We start from the raw sequence: 16,962 nt of genomic DNA, 5'->3' as shown, positions 1-16,962 counted from the left end.
CCTTATTGCTAAATAAGTGCTAGTTTATTTAATTGCTTATTTCTGGCAACATTTATATGACATGTATAAGAAAAGCGTGCTCGATTTTTTCAATATCCAATTTACTTTTATTTTACGTACCCACTACGCATAGAACGGGTTTTGGAAAAGTGTTCAATGTCAAGAGCTTTTACTAAACTTTTTGGAATGTAATACTTTGTAAAGCTTACGTCGTAAGCGCATTATTGAAGTCACGCATATTTCAGCAGTAAAGTGCTAGTTATTGAGTTTTTTTTTTATAATTTATAAATTGAATGAGTTCCAGTTTCACTATGTTCAGTTTGCCAATTTTCAAACTACAACGACTGCATTACATTAACTCAACGACACCGACAATTTGTTTTCGTAATATGTAGTCGTTGTCGTTATAGTTTCCATTGAGCGTCGAGGGATACTTTAAAAAATTGAGTACTGTGATGATACTTGTTGGATATAAGAACAATAATATAGGTATTTAAAAATAATGTAAAAAATTAATCAGCAATATGTACAAAGCTATCTATGTAGTAACGTATGTATGTACATATATAAATATTTACAGCCTAATTGTGTATCTCGGTTTCCCGTCTCGCTTTTTATTCAAATTCTATGAAAAATTTGTTTCTTAGAATATGTCCTTTTTCTAAAAAGATTACTCAATTTTACAATTTGATTTTGGCCTTTTTGCTCAAATTATCGACTGAACATATAATTTTCAAAAGAAAGTGATTAAATTTTGTACACATTTTTGAAAAATCGAGACGCGAAAATACGAAAATATTTTTCTCACTCACAAATTACATTATAAAATTGCGACAGTCACTAATTTTTTTTTCACTTTGTAAAATAGCGGGATACTTTTTGTTTTTCATCCATTTTTATACTTTTAATAAACAGAAACCAGATTATGAATTACCAACAAAAAAAAAAATAAAAATGAATGTAAAATTATAATGCAGCTAAATTTTTTTTCCAGATATTTTTCAAAATCATAAACGGACCTCATTATTTTTAACACTATTATTAATAATAATGAAATTCAATTTTTTTCTGAAAAAATGTAATTAATGAACATCAGGTAGCTAATACTGAAAATGTTATTTTCTTATTTACAAAAGTGTTCTTTTTTAAATTATGCAAGGAATGTTCAACTAGAAAATGATTTTTTCTTGTTCTTACCCTATTTTTTTAATTTCAAATGGTAAGCACGGTGCTCTAACATATTTGGAAATACATACCGCGACTTCAATAATGCTGTAAAAAAGATTTAAGTACGGTATTAATACGGTTGTAGTACCGTCTTAGAGCTTTCAATACCTTTACATTGTAAAAAAAATTACTAAAGTTTTTCGTACATTTTGGAATAAAATTTTTACAATATTACATACTTTGACGTTTGTTTGAAAAGTTCGATTTAAAGTCCTGTGCAAATGTTAATATTTAACAAACGTTACCAAGTCATTAACAACATTGCATTTTTATGCTGCATTTTAGGAATAAAACTTAAAAAGGAGCTCTTTATTGCTGAAAATAAATGCTAATTTATTTAATTGGTTATTTATGGCACTATTTATATGAGAAGATATAAGAAAAGCGTGCTCGATTGACTTTCCACTAGAAAAAAAAAAGTTATAAACGTCTTATTGATATAATAAATAAATGTGGATTAAAGAACAATTTATTACAAAAACTTTCAATTTTTGATTTTACACTTAAATATCTTTAAAACTGAACAAATGAAATAAATATAGGTATGCAAATTGGTCCAAGTCAAATTTTTCGAGTTACGTAAAAATAAAAGTGTGAAACAGTCTTAGAAAGACAAACTAGAAACGGTTTGCGACCCCGTAACTCGAAAATGAGAGCCATAAAATGAAAAATTAGTATTTTTTTGTCCCTCAGGTCGCAGTCTGCCACCCTGCATTGGAACAACATTAAAAATGTACACTGCAAAGTAGAAATTTAACTTGTATACCTAACCAAATTGAATGGAAAAAATCTTTGAAATTTCAAAAAAAATTAAGGTATAATAAACAGGGCACTAGGGTACAGCGTGTCTGTAGAAATTCCTGGTGTATTCTTAGTTAAATGTCAATTTCAGTGTAATGTCATTCGTTATTATAAAGAAAAAATATATGCATACATACATACATACTTATTAATGAACATTTAATGAATATAATATTATATTAACTATTTAGTGAAGACAGGAAAAAATTTGATTTTTCACTATAAATTTAATTAAAAAAGTTCTATAATGTCATTTTCCGCTAGCGCTGAAAATTTATTGCAGCAGGATAAGGAAAAACAGTCAAACGATGCATCCTCTATGTGTCTTGAACTTGCATTAGAGGGTATGTGGTTTTCATGAATCATACATTTTTGCAATACCATTTCCAAATCATTTAATTTATAAAATTGTAGGTGAGAGATTGTGTAAAGCTGGTGATTGCAGATCTGGAATAGCGTTCTTTCAAGCAGCTATACAAGCTGGTACAGATGATTTAAGGACGTTAAGTGCAATTTATAGTCAACTTGGAAATGCTTTTTTCTATATGGGGGATTATACGAAAGCTATGAAGTACCACAAATTGGATTTAACTTTGGCTAGATCAATAAATGGTAAATTGGTTGCTATTTTTTTTAAACTAATAAAGTATTGTGAATTTCGCAGATCGGTTGGGTGAAGCCAAGTCTTCAGGAAACTTAGGTAATACTCTAAAAATTATGGGAAAATTTGATGAAGCCGTTTTATGTTGTGATCGACATTTGGTGTTATCGAGGCAACTTGGAGATCGTTTGTCTGAGGCAAGGGCCCTCTACAATTTAGGCAATGTTTACCATGCAAAAGGAAAACACTATGGTCAAAAAAGTCCAGGCGATTTTGCTGATATTGTTAAGGAATCATTAGAAAAAGCTGTTGAATATTATAAACAAAACTTAAATTTGATGAAAGAACTTGGTGATCGTGGCGCTCAAGGAAGGGCTTATGGGAATCTTGGAAACACGTATTATTTACTGGGCAACTTTAAAATGGCTATAGAGCATCATGAAGTACATATATTTTTAAATTTTTGTACGCCGTTTTAACAACAATCTTTATTTTTAGGAAAGACTTCGAATAGCTAAAGAGTTTGGTGACAAAGCAGCTGAGAGACGTGCTAATAGCAACCTTGGAAATTCTCATATTTTTTTGGGACAGTTCGAAGAGGCTGCTGAGCACTACAGGCGTACGCTTGCTCTTGCAGTCGAATTGGGTGAAAAAGCTATAGAAGCTCAAGCTTGTTACAGTTTAGGCAATACATACACTTTGTTACGTGATTTTAAATCTGCCATTAACTATCATAACAGACATCTAGATATTGCTCGACTATTAGGTGATAAAATTGGAGAGGCCAGAGCTTGTTGGAGTTTAGGAAATGCACACTCTGCTGAGGAAAATCACGAGAAAGCTTTGCAATACGCGGAAGAACATCATAGATTAGCTGTCGAATTGACTGACCAAATTGGTGAATCAACTGCCAAAATTAATATCATAGATTTAAGAAAAATTTTAGGCTTACCGGAGTGGAAAGCTAATAATAATGAAATATTATCAGTTACTGTAGAATCAAATACAAAGCCAAATACAACATCTACGCAAAATGAAAATGCTAGTAACATTAAACATATAACAAAATGCATAAGAGTTCGTCGCCAAAGCATGGAGCAATTAGATTTAATTAAAATAACTCCAGACGGTAAACGAAGCAACTCATTACAAGAGTCTGAGGAAAAATATTTTGTAAAACCAGAGAAAGAAGACGACTTTTTCGAAATGCTTTCCAGATCGCAAAGTAAACGTATGGATGATCAGAGATGTTCGATGCTAATGATTGGGAAGGATATTTCCCAGCCGCATATATCTTCACGTAAACCTTTGATCCAACAAAATACTACAAATGATCAAGGTGAAAATAAACACAATTTGCTCGAAATGATCGCTGACTTGCAATCAGAACGGATGGACGAACAACGTGCTATTTTGCCAGGTTTGAAAAAAACTATAGTTAGACAACGTACTAAAATAAACGGAACTCCTGATGATGAATTTTTAGATATGTTAATGCGTTGCCAACGTTCTAGAATAGAAGAACAACGTTCTGAGCTTCCACAAGCACATGTTACAATGGATGCAGAAGCATTAAATAATACTATTACTGCGTCGTCGTCCTCAACCAATGCTGGAGCTACCGTGCCAGATGAAGATTTTTTTTCTTTTATAATGAAAGTTCAAAGTGGTCGCATGGAAGATCAAAGGGCTACAATTCCAAAAGAAAATTCATCAAAGCCGAAACGCTCTCCACAAGACAACTTTAAAAATTGAGTTTTGTCTAATTTAAAACATTCAAAATATGATTTATCTACAATTATACTTAGATTTAGTTTTTGACGATAAAGATTTTCTTTTATATCTGCATTCATTCTTAACATTTTCTTTTGTCCAATTTTTATCTTATTTGAAGAAATTTAACATATTTTGCACTTGTTTTTCAATTTTTATTATATTTGCAATATATATGTATACAAATAGAAAAGTTTTTAATTTTATAATGTTTGTTAATCATTTTTTTTCGAAGATTCCAACAAGTCTCAAAAATTAACTATTACATGTAAGAAATTCAAAGAAATTGGAGACAAAATAATCTTCTGTTTCTGAAGCAAAACCGTTTGTATTATTTTAACTGCGACATAACAAAAAAATTTCGATAATTTTATTTTAATCCAAATGTATAACCTTAATGAAATTCGTTTACATATTCAAATAAAATCAAATTTTCAAAAGTCTAAAATTTGTTTTGAATTAAAAAATATTTAAAATTCTTCTTGCCTAGGACATTTATTCTTAGTGTGTCCCTCCATTCTACATAAACCACATTTGCGTTTTTTCGAACTTGTGGCTGAGTTTGAAGATTTCCTTTCTAAAAGTAAAAATAGTGACATATTCGTACTTTATGTTTATACAGTAAAACCCGTTTAATCGCGTTTCCCGTTTAAGTTTGTCAATTTTTTTGGAACCTTTACTTTTTCATTACATACAACGTCAAAAAAATCGGGTAATTGCGTTTCTCATAACTGCGCAAATCGTTTAACCGCTTTAATTTTTTGGTACATTTTTCTCAATTTGTTCTATCAAATATCAAATTAATCGCGTAGGTGACAAACAAAAAAATATAATTTTCAAGTTTTTAAAAAATAAATTGTTTTCATACAGAGCGCATACGTCTAATTTCAAATCGAATTTTACAATTAAGTCATTTAAATTTTTTTTTTGCGGTCATATGTAATATATATCACTAATACAATATAAGTATAAGTTAAACGGGTTCGGTAAAGAGCTCTATTCGGATAAGTGCTTGGAAAAAATTGGATTTTTTTGAGACGCACTTAAGCGGGTTTTACTGTATTAGATTATGTACACAAAAATATGTAAATTATGTATACACATAAATATATGAATGCGTTATTTTCATTCTTACTGTTTGGTCCCCAAAAATTATTTATTTCACTCAAATTCTCCACTTCATTTTCAAACCATTTAAAGAATGAACACTTTTGATTAGAGCACACGTAATATGATCTTCCATGGTTTAAACCTTCTTTTCGGACCTGCCGAATAATGGCTGGCTTGTTGCAATTACATTGTTGTTCATATTTTCGAGATCTTCCCTCTAAGCCATACCCCCACTCTAAACCAAACTTCTCTTCATTCTTAGATTTAGCATTTGCACTATCTTCAGCCCATTGAAAAAAATTACATGTTAAATTACAGCAATAAAATTCTCTCCCCTTATTTGGGCCTTCCTTTTTTACAACTTGTCTGCATGTACACATGTAACATAATACATAAAAATATTAATAAAACGTATTTTTATGTTATTTATCAATTTTTATATAAAAAAAAATAAGTTTACTTTTTCGCCAATTCGTTGCAAGTTTTACATTTGACCAAAGATTCGGTTTGTTTGCCTACGTCTTTTTTGTATTTTTTTTTAAATGGCTCTCCAACTTTATTGCTTGTTGAGTAACCAATGTTAAACCAATTATTCGAGTTATTTTCATTGTTAACATTACTTAAATCTATCCATTTAGAGTTGCTAACTTGACCAGAAGATGTGCTAGTGGTATAACCATTTGTGAATGATGATCCCCAGTCGGGCATGGAGTCTAATTTAATAGGATTTTTTGATAACTTACTCGATTTATTCCAGCCAGTGAAATAAGCATCTCTTTCCTGCTGACTTTTAAAAGTTTTACATTTTTTTTTTGTACTGAGATTGTTCTCATTAGGCTCGTTATTTGATTGTAAAGCAGGTTCCAAATTTATGAAAACCTCATCGAATTGGTCGTCAAAATTGTGATTATCAAAAAAATCATCTTCAAAAAATGAATCTATATTAGATTCCATATTGCTCTGCTTGAAAGTATTTGTAGTAAAAGTACGTATTAAAGATTCCTTATTTTGTTTGATAACAGAAGCAGCAGATTTAATGCGTTCGGTTTTTTCTAAACTGCCTTGCAAATTATCGGTATTTTCTCCTACAATAGCACCAACAAATTTAACTTGATCCAAATTTATATCAAATATTTCCCTAAATTTAGAATCACATCTCAAGCATGTCGTGTATGTTAAACTTGTTGAACCCAGTAATGCTAGATATGAACTGTTTTTAAATTTAAATTCAATTTTATTTGATATACTACTCTTATAATTTTTATTGTAGCATCGTTTACAGGAACTATGAGATAATTGAGCTTCTTTGATTCCATCTGTCAACCAAATTACATTTTTACACACAGGAAAATTAGAGCATCCAATCATATAGGAGTTTCCTTCTTTTTTTTTTTTCAAAACCATGTAACATGTTTTACATTTAGGGCACAAAAATAATTCTTGTAAGGGTGAAGGAATGCCATCAGAGCTAGAATCTGTTCTGACATTCCGAAAATTATTACCACCGCACCCGGGAGGAATATTTCCGTCATCACCATCATCGTCATCATTATCATTATTGCCGTTCACATCACTACTTCCACCAGCCCCATCATTTCTGGGGTCTTGGTCGCCATTATTTCTTCTGTTTGCCGGAGTTTCGTTTACTCTATTCGAAAATTTTTCGTCCATTGCAGTTATTCTTTGAGTTATTAAATGATATGCTTCCTTGTACCTTGCTATTTGTTCTCTTAAAACTAATTTTGAATCCTTCTCCCCAGTGCATATTTTCTTCAAATCACTTTCGAATTCAGCTCGTAATCTAGGTTTTGCTAGTTCTAAATCCATTGCTCCATAACCTTCATACAAGCCCATTCCAATCGTGCCAGGAACTAATAAACCGCGATCCACTTCGCCTATATAACCTGAAGCATTTAAGTGTTTCTCCTTTGATATTTATTTAAGAATTGCAAAATAATTTGTACCTCTTTCTTTAATTGTGTGAATATGCTCAGCATGAGTCGCATCCGTTCCTATTCCATTTTTTTCCATTAGTGCTATTAAGTCTGCTTCCGTGAGTAATGGTGGTGCAGTAGTACTACCCTCTCGCATAGAAATTTCTGTCGGATCAAACTCTTGTTCTACCAAAGCACATAAAATAAGATAAATTTTTAATTTGTACATCAAACTAGAATCACCAACCAACGTCGTAGTGATGTATTTGTTTTGAATTCCAATTTTCATAGGGATACACGTCTAAATAATTCCGTTCATAAATGACAAGCCCATTCGCACTGAATTTTTCGCCAGCTATGTTAATATGAACTATGGTTTCCGATCCAGTCGCATCTCTACTAACACAGGCTAAGAAATGTCTTACGATTAGCTCGTATACTCTAGCTTCGTTTCCACTAAGATCTGAAAATAATATGTATACATATTTATTTTTTAATACTATTTCCAAATTTTTTGCTTACCTGTAGTTAATTTAATTGGATGTATCGGTGGATGGGCTTCATCTGTTTTTTTGCCATTTCGTGGATTTGGTTGCCATTGTAGCACTCTAAGAGCAAAATCGCCCCATTCGGAGTGGGATGTGTGTTGCTGTACAATCTTCGACAAGTCGAAATTTAACGAAAATGAGTTAGTTTCCGTTCTAGGATAACTTATGAAACCTTTATTATATAGCTTTTCAGCAATGTTCATTATTTCTTTTGCATTAATTTTCAATTTTCTTGACCCTAATTTTTCAAGTTCTACTGTATCCATAGGTTGCGGTCTCCATTTATTTTTAGGTTTAACACTTTTATTTTCAACTTTTGCTTTTGGATCAGTTAGGCAAAGTAATAAATAATCTTCTACAACTTCTTTATTAAATAAGCGATTCCGTGCCCAATTAAACTCCACTGTTAAGTCATCTATCGTATGTGTTACAACTAACTTCCAAAATGGCTCTGATACAAAGTCTTCGGCTTCTTTATACCGTTCTGCTACAAACCCTAATGTTGGAATCTGACAACTGCCATATGAAATTAACTTATCTGCAGTTGTTTCAGGAAATAGTTTTTGTAATCTAAGAGTTTGATATCTCGTAAACGCGGCACCTGTTCTCAAGTCTAATTCTTGACGAATATTAACAGCTTCATTTTGTCTTTGATCAGGTTGAACTAAGTTATTTACAGCACGTAAAATTGCCGATCTGGTAATTTCTGAAAATTTTGCGCGAAAAACTTTCAAAGTAGGCTTTACCGCTTTACAAATTTCCAAAATTTCAAAACCTATATTTTCACCTTCGCGATCGCAATCTGTCCATATAATTAAACCTTGACAGCTTTTTACTTCTTTCTCTAAAGTTTTTTTAATTTTTTCACCTGTGTCGTTGTTTAAAATTGTTTTTCTAATTGGTGCATCGAACAGTTGTTCTGGGCTGCAATTATTCCAGCTCTTGTACGGCCCAAGAAATTCATAATTTAACAAATGACCAGATACAGATGTCATTACCATTTTGCAGTTTTGGTTTTTGATATTAGTTTCAAAATCAAATATTTTATTGTATACACAAAATCCTTCACGCTGTAAGTCAGTAAAATTTATTGAAGAACTTCTTCTTAAAAGATTTTTTGATACATTACCCTTCTTGCTGAACCATTTGATAAAATATTTGCAATATTTTTTGCTGCGTCGTGTTTCTCTGCCACATTGAGGTACTTCATGATATATTTCTCTCTGTTTATTATTGAGTAAAACTTTTGACACTCAAAATAATTGAAACAATGTTCATAGTGTTTTGTCGCAGATTTAAGAATTTTATTACAGAATAATGTATATAAAATCATTAATTTTTAATAAAAAGTTAAATATTCATATGTATAAGGATATAAAGGACTACCAATAAACTAAAAACACAATATAATTATTATATACTATAAAACTATAAATATATAAAATAAAACTACTAATAAACTTAAAAATATATATAATTAACTTATGCAATTATATATGTAATTAACTTATTAACTTAAAATTAATGATTTTTTATTTTTAAAAAATTTAATACAAAATGAATTTAAATTTTAAAAGAATTCCCCATTCCTATTGATAATTTATTTTACAAACGTCAATTTTTTAAAAAAAATTCACAATCTGACAACTTTTTGTCGACAGGGAGAAATGTCACTGTGTAATTCACAATATGAAAGGCGCTGTAGATAATAAAGCTACTAGTTTAAAGTTTTGTTTTCTAATAATTACTCGTAGAATAACTGTGAAAACACAACCAAAGCGGTGAGCAGCATCGGTGGATGATTTCTGTTGTTAACCACGATCACGAAAGGAACGGCAAAATCAATTGAAAATTATTTAGCATATAGCCTCACTCACACACACAAAAATAGATAATCTCAAAAAAAAGCTCTAGGAAAAGTAGGAATTTAGACTTTTTCACCCCGGCGGCGAAATTAATGACGGTAATTTCCCCTGATTTTAAACTTTTCTCGTTTTAAACGAGCAGTACAGTCCAACGAGCTAGAAATATATAATATAAGATTTTGTGATTTTTCTTTTAAAATTAGTGCAGTTAATGAATGAACGATTACAAAATATAAAAAAGTGATGCAAAAGAACTATTATTATATAAGTGATTAAAAAAATACATAATGGCCCATGGAACTAAACTTTTGGGGAAAGTTTTATAGTAATAGTTCCAAATTTTAAATCCCATTTGAAAAAACAAAAATTAAAAAAACATTTATTTAATAGCTTTAAGTTTAATTATTGTTCGTAATTTTATTAAGCGCTTAACTTTGGGAAGAACACATTTGTTTTTGTTTTGTTTCTAACTAAAATTACTTTGTGTTTAATAAAATGTTCAATACATAAGATATTTAAAATAGCCTTTTTTATATATAGTTATAGTTTTGTTTACTTTTTGCATCAAAGTTCATTACTTCTCCAAGAAAAAAAAACAACATTGTCGACATTAAATGTCCATTTCAATTTGACAATGCTCGCAACAAAGAAACAAAAACAAACTCTTATGGTAGCTCTTTAACGTTAAACAATTTGCCAAAACTCTTTTTAAAGTTTTGGCAAATTGTTTAACGCTGCGACTTGGAAATTTTAGTTCTAATGTAGAACTTTCAGCGCAGGGTGTAACATCTCATAAACTGGGACAGGTCGCTGAATACAAGTACCTTGGATTCTGGATTGACCCTAGGCTAAACTGGAGCACTTACTTTAATAACATGAGTAAAAAACTAAGTTCGGTAGCTGGACTATTTTCCAAAATTTCATATCGTGCATCCCTTAGTGTCAAAAACACTATATACTACACACTTTTTAACGGTCACCTAAGTTACGGTGTCAATATATGGGGAACAGCTTGCTCTAAAGACATTGACAACCTGCAAGTAATACAGAACAAGGCCATAAAAAATCTATATAATCTCAACTGGTTGGAAAGAACTCATTACATACATAAAACATACAATATTCTAATGATACAAGACCTAATAAAATTATATTAAATACTAATGTCTTTATATCTAACAAGTCCCAATGCTCAGAGAGAAACTTGAAAGCACGACCTTATTTATATGGGTTTTTTTAAATCGAAGTGGCTATTTTTTGAGAAGAAATATTAAAATAAATTCACACTTATTATAAAGCAGGTAAAATTTAGAAATTATATTTGCAAAATCAAAAAAATATATTAATATTTTCATTGATAATTATTTTAAAATTTAAAAAAAAGCGGAAAAATAACAAGCACATCCTTCGCCTTCAACGTTTTATATGTTACTGAAAGCATTTTATTATTTTTAAGTGAACAGCTTTTTTTTCTCATAGGGTAAGTTAACTCAAGATATGGGGAGTAACTGTGGTGTCAAGTTGAAAATATAATTAATGAAAGATAATTCTTAAATATTGATATAAATACATAGTAAAGAAAAAATTTGAAGAGGGAATTAGAAAATAATGAGCCTTATTCTAGTTGTCGCGTCACTTACGTGACATTTGTCGTTGTCACATCATTTGAAATGTGGTATTCTAGTTGTCGAGTGACGTGAGTGCGAGAAATAAACGAAAATGAAACGTTTCAAGTGAAATTGATACATTTTAAAAAGAAATTTTGGCGAGTAAAGTTCAAACTAAAAAAAAAAATTCGGTGTATATATTTATTTTTTTAAATACGAGGGAAATAAAAAATGTCGTCATTTGCATTATGGTTTATGGATTCATCAGACTCCGAGAGTGATGAAATTGAAAAAAAAAACAACAATTAAGGATCAAAAAATTTAAGATTATCTAATCCATTGGATTTGCCAAATGGAGTGTAAGATAATAATTTTTTCAAATACATTAGTTACAAACATTTTATTTTATTCACAGATTTATAAGCTATTACAGACTTCCAAACCATATATTATTTTGTTTAATTTATGTATTAAATTACAAAATTTATTATTTTTTATATTTTTATTAAATTGTTTTGTTTAAACTTACATTTTTGGTGTATCCATCTCGCTTGTCACTTGTTAAATACTTTTCGACAAAAAACGTCGTTTCACTACGACATGTGTCGCTCTACAACGACAACTGGAATATACCTGAAACACATTTTCCCGCTATTCCACGACACGTGTCACTTTAATCGCCATTTAGAATATCAAATTCAAGTCGTGACGACAATTGTCGCTCTACTTCGACAACTAGAATAAGGCTCATTATCTAAAATACAATCAAATACTATTTGTTAAATACAAATTTTATATAAACTTCAAAATTTTACCACTATTTTTATTTTAAAAAATATTAAAAACTTACTATCATTTATAGCAATTACCTAAGAAAAAAAATATTTAAAATGTTTGGAAAAAACAATCATATATTTTTATGACCGGATTTGAATATTTTTCTATTTTTGAAATAAATGGTATTTTACCAAATGACTCAAAAATTCCGACTGTAAAATAACAGGTATTTTAAAATTTTTGTTCAGGTGTTTTAAAATTCTTTCCGTTTAGAATTAAGGTAGGTCATACATACACATGCAGGGACATTTTATAAATAGATTGCTTTTGTTTACCTGCTAATGAAATATGAAAAAAGAGAACAGCAAAATTTTTGAAGCACTCAATATAACATGTTTGAAATAGTTTTAAAATAATTATTTAAAAAAAAATTTATTGGAAGTAGGTACATACATATTTATTTTTAATAATTTAAAAACTAACTGAAATTATTTGAAACAATTTTATAAGTAACGTATAAATAAATGAAATGAGATAATTCAAATTGTTGAAATGTGTCAACCTATATTACTTTTGTTAACATTTTTGTTAGCCGACACTACTCAACTTACCTTATTGGGAAATACAAAATGTGCATGAAAAATCATACATCCTTCCTCATTAACATTTGAAACCATACTGAAATATGAATTTGAAATTTTCTATCATTTTTTCTTTCCTCCTACCTTTCTTTCTTTTTCGCGCAATAGAATTTAATGGGAAGCTTTTTGAAAAATGTGTATAATATCCTGAGATTTTTTAAAATATTAATCTCTTTTTTACTTAAAAAAGAAAAAAATAATAAAAAATATGACACGATCAGTGGCATTTAAAGAAAAAACCAACAACGAAGCCAAAAATTCGTAATATTTCGTAAAAAAAATTGAGTATTGGGACTTGTTAGATATAAAGACATTAATACTACAACAAAGTATATCTACTAACAAGTAGTTCGACTGTCCGCTTACATCACACTAATGCAATCACTCACCAATATTTGTATACAAAAAATTCCCTTAGTTAAAAGAGTTAAGCAGTATACTTTCTTATTTTCATTTTTATACACATAAGAATTTTTGGGAGAGGGAAAGAGTACGCAATAGATGTCAACCTGTTTTTTTATAATGTAATTTTGAAAGGCGACACTTTATTATTACGGCGACTATATAAAGTATAGGGAAAAATATTAAGAATTTTAAAAGCGACACAATAATTTCTGTAATTCATTCCAGTACAAGGTGGCAAAAAATATGTATTATATTATAAAAGCGAAGAAGAAAAAAAGTGTTTAAAAAAATTATTATAATTTATATAATATAATTTTTACAAATAATAAAAATAAATTTTGAAAAGACGTACAATAGTAAAAAAAAATTTAAATAGTTGTGAAAAAACTATTTTTTTTATAAAGATGGGTAAACATTATTTGAAGTGTTTGGGATGAAAAAAGCCGACACGAAAATTTCATTTGTTGCCAAAAGATGTGAAGAGGTAAATATGTACTTTTGAAAACATTTTAAATATTTAGTGTTAGGCATTTGTAATTAATAAATAAAATAAATAAATTATCTTTAAATTTTTTATTTTTATTTCAATCTTAATAAATTTAGAACATATTTGCCATGAATAATATATTTCCCGGTAATAATTATATTTTATAAAGTAATCAGTACCTTTTTTTCTTTATAAATTACTTTATTTCTATGTAACTACCTGATACTGTGTATCTACTGTACCAGGTACATGCATGTGTACATTCATTCATGAAATTTCAAACTCTTTTGCTTTCATACATTCGAATTTTTTACCTAAGTTTTATAAAATGAAAAATAAATTTTGTTATTATCAAAATTAAAATAACAAAATTTTTACCTAACTTAATTTAATTTTATTTTAGTTCAATGTTTTTGATACACTCATTTGTTTACAATATTTTGTTTCTTTCTTGCCTACACAACTCTTATTACCATCTACTTCTACAAAAAAATGGAATATTTTAAGAATTTGGAAGCAAGATGCAAACGAAAACTAACGGAATGGAACGAGTCGAATTACTTATTAGTAGATATACTTTGATACTACAATAGCGTTGGAAAAAAGAAAATAAAATCACAACTACAACACTAGAAGCAGAAATCTTATTCACCTGGATTTCAAAAGTACAACAAATTACGGCACTTCAAGAGCAATAACAATTTATAATAATATAATAATTTAGAACCTACTCTAAAATCACTAACTGTACATAAATAAAAAAAGACTTATATGCAGCAAATAACTATGTCGCTTAACAAATTAATTTTCATAAAATAATTTATTAAATTCTTAAATTAAATTTGTACTATATCATAACTTATCATCACCACTCTTTTTACCATTTTCAAATTCAAATTCTTACTATTTTTGTATGTTCATCTAATAATTTTAACTTACCTTATTAAAACATGAATTCTTAAATTTTACAATGTATTGAAACTTTTCTTTAATTTTAGCATACGTTTGTAATGAGAGAATTAAAATAAATGAAATAAAACAAAATAAAATAGATGTTCGCGGTTAAAAAATGTAACTTGTTGCTCAGAAAACTTAAAATTTCGTTTTCATACAAAAATTATTAGACTTTAGCATAGATGTGCAATAACATATGGATAGCTAGACATACATATATGTTTTACCTAGCATAAGAATGAAGCTAATATAAAGATAGTCTTTGAAAGTAAAAATGTTGTTTTTCGTATTCTTATATAAATATAACAATTTCTTTTAAACTAAAAATATTTATCATCTATATTTATTTAGAAAATAATAAAAAATTTTATTGACTGTAACGCATGGTCATGTGTCGTTTGCGAACGAACTAATCTTAAAGAACGAATCACTTCACTGAACTTAACTGATAAGTTCACTTCTTCAAAAATGAATCGTTCATCGCTCACTAAGAATTCCAATTCTCTTTTTTAGTTATTAAAAAAAATTACTGCATATATGTACATATTTTATTTACAATTGGTAATTCATATACATTTCATATTTTTCCTTACATCTTTCTGTATTAATATTACACAATACAAGTAAAATTGGACGATATACTAAATCCAATAAAAACGGATGGGAACTGATCAAATATAAATAAAATGCAATGCAAATACAATTGACTGATTCACGTCACACGTGCCTATTACCTAATATAAAGGCAATACAAATAAAAGTGACCAAATTAAAAATCTACGTAGATAAGAAAATTGAAGGATTGGACTAGTTGATTCAAATTGAAAGCTACTTTTATGAAATAAAAAAAAGGAAGCATTTAACTGGGAAACCATAGTATGTCTTATATTTATGCATAAAATATTTAAAATGGGTAATAATTATGATTGCTTTTTACCTAAATATTTTAAAAGAAAAAACTAAAAAAAATTAATTATAATAAGTTAATATTCTAACGCATTAGGGATTAAAATAATATATTAAAATAAATTAAACAAAAGTTTAAAAAATTTAGAATAGGACTTCATTTTTTTTCGAGGATTAAAAATAAAGATAATTATAATTAATTTTATTCTATAAATTTCTTATAAGGAATAATAAATTTAAACTCAAATTGTTTAAAATTTTTATTTCTTCAAATTTAAGAAATTACTTATAATTTCCTATAACAGTTTTTTAAGTAAGTTTTAAATTTTTTCTCTACGTTTTCAACTTTTTGGTTTATATAAGTAAAGATATTTTGTGGTTCAAAACTTATTACTAATTTACAAACTCATTAAATATTCTTTTCTTTAAAATTTACCATAAATACGAATAGCCATATAATTATAACCAAAGAGCATGCAATTATGTATACAGAAGGGAAGTGAACGAAATGAACGATTGAACGTGATTTTATAATCGGTCAGTGAAAAAAGTAGTTCGTTCAGAACGAATCACTGAAATGAACGATATTGCCTATGACTAGTAACGTACAATCAATATTTTTTTTTTCAACTTAAAAAAGTAAACAAAATAAACCACTTTTCACTTACGTATACTTTTTTAATTATTACACTTTTTTATTGGTTTTTGCCACCGAAAATTCTATATTTTCATTGTCTACAAAAAATAATTACATACGAGTATATTTCAAAAAAACTCCGCGAAATATTTTTTTTTTGGAAAACAAAAAATTTTTTTTTAAATTTTGACAAATTTTCTAACAAAACATAAATATTTTATGAAAATTAGCATTACCAACCATCTAAACATTAGATATTCCCTAGCAACCACAATATACTAGAACTAAATATTGAAAAAATATCGTGATTTGTATAGAGAAATTTTTTAATTTTTTTTCAAATCATATTCTACGCTGGTTCCAAAATTTTTTTGCTATTTCCGTTCATGTATAATGTTATTGTATAATGTAGTGTAATATGCCCATGGATTTTAGTCAATTTTTTTTAGAGAAAACGTGAAATGAAAATAGATAAACATCTAAATTTTTTAATTTTATCATAATTTTTTCAAAAAAAAAATCATTAGGAAATGTCATTTCGCTAAAAATAAATTTGCAATTTAAAAACATGCATGCAAGAAAACAGAAGAATACGGGCCTGGATATTTTCGTTATGTTAAGGCCTATTATAGATGTATGAAGAGTATGCTAGATGTACAAAAATGTATTGTTTGCAATATCAAAAACAG

The 16,962-nt window shown here is 28.4% G+C and overlaps 2 protein-coding genes across 2 annotated transcripts; one reads left to right on the top strand and one right to left on the bottom strand.

Moving 5' to 3' along the window:
• The first annotated feature begins 2,154 nt into the window (after window positions 1-2,154).
• On the top strand, window positions 2,155-4,384 carry LOC129612417 (G-protein-signaling modulator 2). Its single transcript, XM_055525999.1, has 4 exons — window positions 2,155-2,372; window positions 2,443-2,640; window positions 2,693-3,072; window positions 3,128-4,384. Exons 1-4 carry the CDS (start codon window positions 2,276-2,278, stop codon window positions 4,382-4,384), a joined length of 1,932 nt encoding a protein of 643 aa, XP_055381974.1. The 5' UTR covers window positions 2,155-2,275.
• A 460-nt stretch (window positions 4,385-4,844) lies between these two features.
• Window positions 4,845-9,513, bottom strand: LOC129612416 (DNA topoisomerase 3-alpha). Its single transcript, XM_055525998.1, has 7 exons — window positions 9,124-9,513; window positions 7,969-9,064; window positions 7,694-7,909; window positions 7,477-7,632; window positions 5,973-7,416; window positions 5,538-5,878; window positions 4,845-4,979 (listed from the first exon to the last, which is right to left on the bottom strand). The coding sequence occupies exons 1-7, from the start codon at window positions 9,325-9,327 to the stop codon at window positions 4,873-4,875; spliced, it is 3,564 nt and encodes a 1,187-aa protein (XP_055381973.1). The 5' UTR covers window positions 9,328-9,513; the 3' UTR covers window positions 4,845-4,872.
• Window positions 9,514-16,962: the final 7,449 nt, after the last annotated feature.

This window comes from Condylostylus longicornis, unplaced genomic scaffold (assembly GCF_029603195.1).
Source record: "Condylostylus longicornis isolate FDR11 unplaced genomic scaffold, ASM2960319v2 ptg000072l, whole genome shotgun sequence".
In the NCBI taxonomy this organism is placed as follows: Eukaryota; Metazoa; Arthropoda; class Insecta; order Diptera; family Dolichopodidae; genus Condylostylus; species Condylostylus longicornis.
This window is presented reverse-complemented; position numbering and strand designations above follow the sequence as displayed.

Excerpts from the sequence above, each read along its gene's own strand:
- LOC129612417 (XM_055525999.1), top strand. The coding sequence starts at position 2,276 with ATGTCATTTTCCGCTAGCGCTGAAAATTTATTGCAGCAGGATAAGGAA. Across the intron at positions 2,641-2,692 it reads TTTGGCTAGATCAATAAATG|ATCGGTTGGGTGAAGCCAAG; the intron begins GTAAATTGGTTG and ends TGAATTTCGCAG. Across the intron at positions 3,073-3,127 it reads TGGCTATAGAGCATCATGAA|GAAAGACTTCGAATAGCTAA; the intron begins GTACATATATTT and ends CTTTATTTTTAG.
- LOC129612416 (XM_055525998.1), bottom strand. The coding sequence starts at position 9,327 with ATGATTTTATATACATTATTCTGTAATAAAATTCTTAAATCTGCGACA. Across the intron at positions 9,065-9,123 it reads CAAATGGTTCAGCAAGAAGG|CGTGAAGGATTTTGTGTATA; the intron begins GTAATGTATCAA and ends ACTGACTTACAG. Across the intron at positions 5,879-5,972 it reads TGCAACGAATTGGCGAAAAA|ACAAGTTGTAAAAAAGGAAG; the intron begins GTAAACTTATTT and ends GTGTACATGCAG.